Raw genomic sequence first — 4,825 nt, 5'->3', positions numbered from 1 at the left:
TTGACATTTTGACTTCTGGCATTTTGCCTTTTTAGCACTTACTGCTATTTTTTGCATGCACGCATAAGCATTCAAGAGCCAGTTTGGTCTAGTGGTTAAGTGCACTGACTCTAATCTGGGAGAACCAGGTTTGATTCCCCACTCCTCCACTTGCACCTGCTGGATGATCTTGGGCAAGCCATTGTTCTGGCACAGTGGTTCTTGAAAAAGAGCAGTTTCTGTCAGAGCTCTCTCAGTCCCACCTACCTCACAGGGTGTCTGTTGTGGGGAGGGGAAGGGAAAGGAGTTTCTAAGCCGCTCTGAGACTCCTTTAGATAGTGAACAGCGGGGTATAAATTCAATCTCTTCTTCAATTCCAGTTTGTGGAAAGGAAAACTATTGCTGAAAAACACAGAAAATGGAACAGGTAGGCTACAGTGTGTGCCTGGGGTAAACAGGGAGGCTACAGTGTAGCCCACTCATGTACCATGGGTAATTTCCCATACATCTCCAAATGCAAGGCTCCCCAATACACTGCCTGCCCATACCTACCCATATGTCCCTGGCATCTGCTCTGAGCTTTTCAGAAAATGGGCAAGGCTGTTGTAAAGCAGAGCCTGCCATTGGCTGTCTTCATTCAAATAAAAAGGCCTTTCCATGGCTGCAACACCAGTAAGAGTCTGAATTTCCGTTGTCGGTACGTGGTCAGATTCCGCCTCAGGCTTTTCTTTTTAATCCCAGTCTCTTCCCCCCCCCCTCCCCCTTGAGTGTTGCTTTCATTCCTCTGGGGTGATTCTTTTGCAAAGCAAGCTGGGAGGTATTGTGTTTGACTCCACTTTCTGTGGCAGCAGCCTTTTTGGGATGGCACTCACCACACCCCTTGTCAAAATTCCAGAGGTGCCCCACAGGTTCGAAAAAGGTTGGGGACTCCTGTCCTTAGCACCTCCTGGAATTCTGTGAAAGTATCTTTTGTGGCTTATCAAACTTGTTGAAAAGCCATCCCTTAAAGCTCTGACAAGCAAGGAAAATGCAGAAGAATTTTTATGGTAAATAAGTTCACTTCAGTGCCTGACGCTGATCCCAGTGTATGCAATATTTTATTGGAAAAAACACACACACACACACACACACACACACCTCATGTACAATAAGTACAATTTCATGTGCTGACAAACACCAAGACTTTGTGGTTATTTTAAAAAGCCATTTCTTTTTGCTAAAGTCTATATACCTCCAACAGCAATCAACATGGCTCCTGACAATGGTTAATGGCCTTTGTGTGCTATACCTGTTACACCGTGACAGCCTGCAGAGCATACTGAAACAGGGCAGAGCTATGCTGATCAAATCCTTGCTCTTCAACTGGTTTGAAATTTAGTTGAACGTGCCTCTCGGGAAACATCCAGTCCATCAGCCATGCTCCTTGCAAAGTCTCTGGTGCCGTGCAAAAAGGACCTGCGACCAGCCGACTGCAGTCGTTAAGACCATGTGTGTTTGCACTGCTTCTAGTAAATAAATAGAAAAAATAAATAAGGGGCAAAAAAGGGGGGGGGGAGAAAGTCTATTTTTAATCAGAAAGACCTGTAAGTCTCTTGCACATCATTGTAGCAGTCTGCGAATAAAAATTAACATAATTTAAACCTGCTTCTCAAAAGTGTAAATTCTGTCTGAATACTGACTGAAACTTTTAGTTCTTGAGATAATCCTACAAAAACTAGGTGTCACTTTAAAAAAAGTACTGGTTGTATTTTCTCTTCTCATTTAGAAAATACAGAAAACATCAGCAGAAAACTACCTCCTCTATAAAGTACTTCCCACCCCAACCCCTTTAATATAAAAGGTTCTTATTTAAATTCTTGTTAACGGATAACTGACGTCAGTAACTAAAAATACTGCACTTTGCTTTCTAAAAAAAAGAGTTTAGTATTAGAACTGTACATGTGTATATGCTGGAGGATGAACACGGGAGCAGAGCTACATGAGATTTATGATTAATCTCGTGTCTCTAGCTGAGTGATACAAAGCCATCACACTCCCAAGAGAGATATGTATGTTACAACTGGAAGACAAATTCAGTGAGACCTGCATTTTGTGTCTACAAGTGCACAACTGTGGGAAGAAGAAGAAAAAACCCAACTATGGGAAAAGGAAGAGATAATGTAGAAGTGGAGGCAGAGAAAGAGAAGAACAATCTTCTTCTCCTTTCGGAAATGGAATGTCCTTTGCCAGAAAAATGGTAAGCAGGACAGCCGCCGTTCTGCTGCATCAAGAGTAGATGGTAATGACTTCTCGGCCACCGCCTCGGACCAATAACACCCGCTCCAGGCCTTCGGTCAGGACTTCAAGAAATTCCATGTCTGGATCAGTGGAAGTCAAGGGCAACTGGCAGCAGAGCTGTAGAGAGAGGAACTTCAAAGGCATAGTGGAAGGATGCATCGTACCAAATAACATTTCCACACTTTTAACAGAACTGCAAAACTGCCCATAAAGTATGCAGATGTATGGCCCTCCACCTGTAAACCATCTGATGCAACAGTACAGGAGTCTCCAAGGCATTGCACTTTTTCTGGTATTTGACAAATGTTTTTAAAAAGTGGGCGGGACCAGGTGGGGCTTTTGCCCACCAGGACTTCTGATTGGCTGTGTAGATTTTTAAGAAGTTACTTCAGCAGTGCCCGAAGCACTGCACTGCGTGACTACAGGTAAGCTATGTATATGTAAGAAAATATTTTAAAACAATATGCTCATTTAAAAAGGCATCCTATTAAACAGAGTTTCTGTGTCTGAAATGGTGAAGAGATCCATGACCTCATTCCCTGACATGTGGTTGGCTCCACCTCCTGGAGCAGCCATTTTTTACCCACCAAAACTATGTTAGAATTCCAAAGGTGCCTGTAAGGTAAAGGTTCCCTTGCTCGAAAGCCAGTCGAGTCCGACTCTAGGATTGCAGTGCTCATCTCTGTTTCAAAGCCGAAGAGCCAGCGCTGTCTGAAGACGTTTCCGTGGTCATGTGGCCGGCATGACTAAACACCAAAGTGCATGGAACGCTGTTACCTTCCCACCGAAGTGGTACCTATTTATCTACTTGCAATTTCTTGCTTTCAAACTGCTAGGTTGGCAGGAGCTGGAACTAGAGACAGGAGCTCACTCTGTCGTGCGGCAACTCGGGTCTTGAACTGCTGAACTACTGACCTTCCACAGCCTGCAGTTCAGCGTCTTAACCACTTGAGCCACCACAGCTCCCAAAGGTGCCTATAGGCCTCCCAAAAATTAAAAAAAAACCTCCACTAGGATGTAACAGACATGCTTATAGGGGTTACATCTGCTGAGAAATTGCGACCATACCAGCCTAGAGCTTGTATGCCCTTGAATGCAGAATTAATCTACTAAGTCACTTTCTGGGGGGAATATTCATCTGGAGAAACAGGTGTTCTGTGTGCACGCCATCCAGGTGGGGAGAAGGAAACCTATGAACAGGACTGTACCACATTTATTTTAACTATATGCCACTCACCCCAATAGATCCCAGGACAGAAATCAACAGGGTTCATGCCTTACTTTGATCCTACGGGAAGCAGGCAGTGAACAGCACCTACTAACTGCAGTTAAAATGGCACCAAAGAAAGTAACGGCAAGACCACCTCCAGGGTTGACTTTGAGTCAAGATTCAAGCCAGCAAGGACTTTGAGGAGTAACAGACCTCTCCCCATATCTCATGAGAATCTTTTTTTTTAAAAAAAGGGAATCCTAGCTTTCCCCATAAAAAGATACAGTTCTCATCCCCATCGATGTTTTTCGGAGGGCCAGGCATGTTGAGAAGAACGAGTCGTGCTTCGTGGGACCGGTTAACAATGACTTCATTCAGCTTCACAGCGGTGTGCATTCTCCGAACATTTGACTGGTTGCTGTAGAAAAGCCACATTTAGAGGTGCTGTTAGAAATAAGCATGTGCGAAAAAAAGTCATCACGTATCTGAAGAAGCGAGCAGTGACTCATGAAAGCTCATACCCTGCCACATATTTTGTTACCCTGTTTCCCCAAAAATAAGACCTACCCCAAAAATAAGCCCTAGCAGGATTTCTATGCATTTGTGGTATAAGCCCTATTGTGTCTTCTTGAGAAAAAATAAATATAAGACAGTGTCTTATTTTTGGGGAAACACAGTAGACTTTAAGGTGCTACTGGAATCATAGGAAATGTTACAGAACTCCAGGCCCCCTGGCCCGTTCCAAGAAGCAAGAGTAATTTTGGCATGTGCTTCCATGTATTGGCCCATGCGGTGTGGTTGTACCTCTCTTCTGTCATACACTCCCAATTCCAAACCTATTACTTGGAAAGCAGGTTGCATTAAAATCGGGGAATGCCCAGGGTCAATGGTATAGCATCTCAGCTGAACTATTAAGACAGGTCAACACCAACAACTACGTCAAGAGGTTTCCTTGGCTTACAGAGTCCTGAGGTATTGGTGGTGGAATGTACCCCAGAGATTCTGCTGCAAAGGTTTATTGCTCAGGAACGAGGAGGAAAGAACTGCATACACAATGATGCGGCCCTGTTGTTAGTTATTGCTGGTGTTGCCCTGCATGAACCTTGTGCAGTATCTATAAGGCTATGGACCGTAATCATAAGCTGGACTGTGCAATGAGTGTGCCAAGGAACTGGACTGTGTGGCAGACCCGATGAAGGTGCCAACCTCCTGGACTGAAGACAATTTGGAGTACTTTTGGCATAAATTCATTAAACTGAAATCCAAAATGGTGGTTAAAGAAATGCCTCAATAGCACAGAAAGAAGGAACGTGCATGAATGTGACATTAGTGGGGGGGGGGGGGGGGGGACAGAGGTTC

The 4,825-nt window shown here is 44.3% G+C and overlaps 1 protein-coding gene across 1 annotated transcript in view; it reads right to left on the bottom strand.

Moving 5' to 3' along the window:
* Positions 1 to 1,150: 1,150 nt before the first annotated feature.
* The window catches only part of SLC12A4 (solute carrier family 12 (potassium/chloride transporter), member 4), an 83,370-nt gene continuing 79,695 nt past the window's right edge, over positions 1,151 to 4,825 (bottom strand). Inside the window, exons 23-24 of the mRNA XM_015405820.1 lie at positions 3,751 to 3,884; positions 1,151 to 2,336 (exon numbers count right to left, since the gene is read on the bottom strand). Of these exons, the coding sequence (XP_015261306.1) occupies positions 2,245 to 2,336; positions 3,751 to 3,884 (226 nt within the window). The 3' untranslated portion in view covers positions 1,151 to 2,244. The remainder of the gene's footprint in view (positions 2,337 to 3,750; positions 3,885 to 4,825) is intronic.

Source organism: Gekko japonicus, unplaced genomic scaffold, assembly GCF_001447785.1.
Source record: "Gekko japonicus isolate JY-2015 unplaced genomic scaffold, Gekko_japonicus_V1.1 scaffold144, whole genome shotgun sequence".
Classification (NCBI taxonomy): Eukaryota; Metazoa; Chordata; class Lepidosauria; order Squamata; family Gekkonidae; genus Gekko; species Gekko japonicus.
This window is presented reverse-complemented; position numbering and strand designations above follow the sequence as displayed.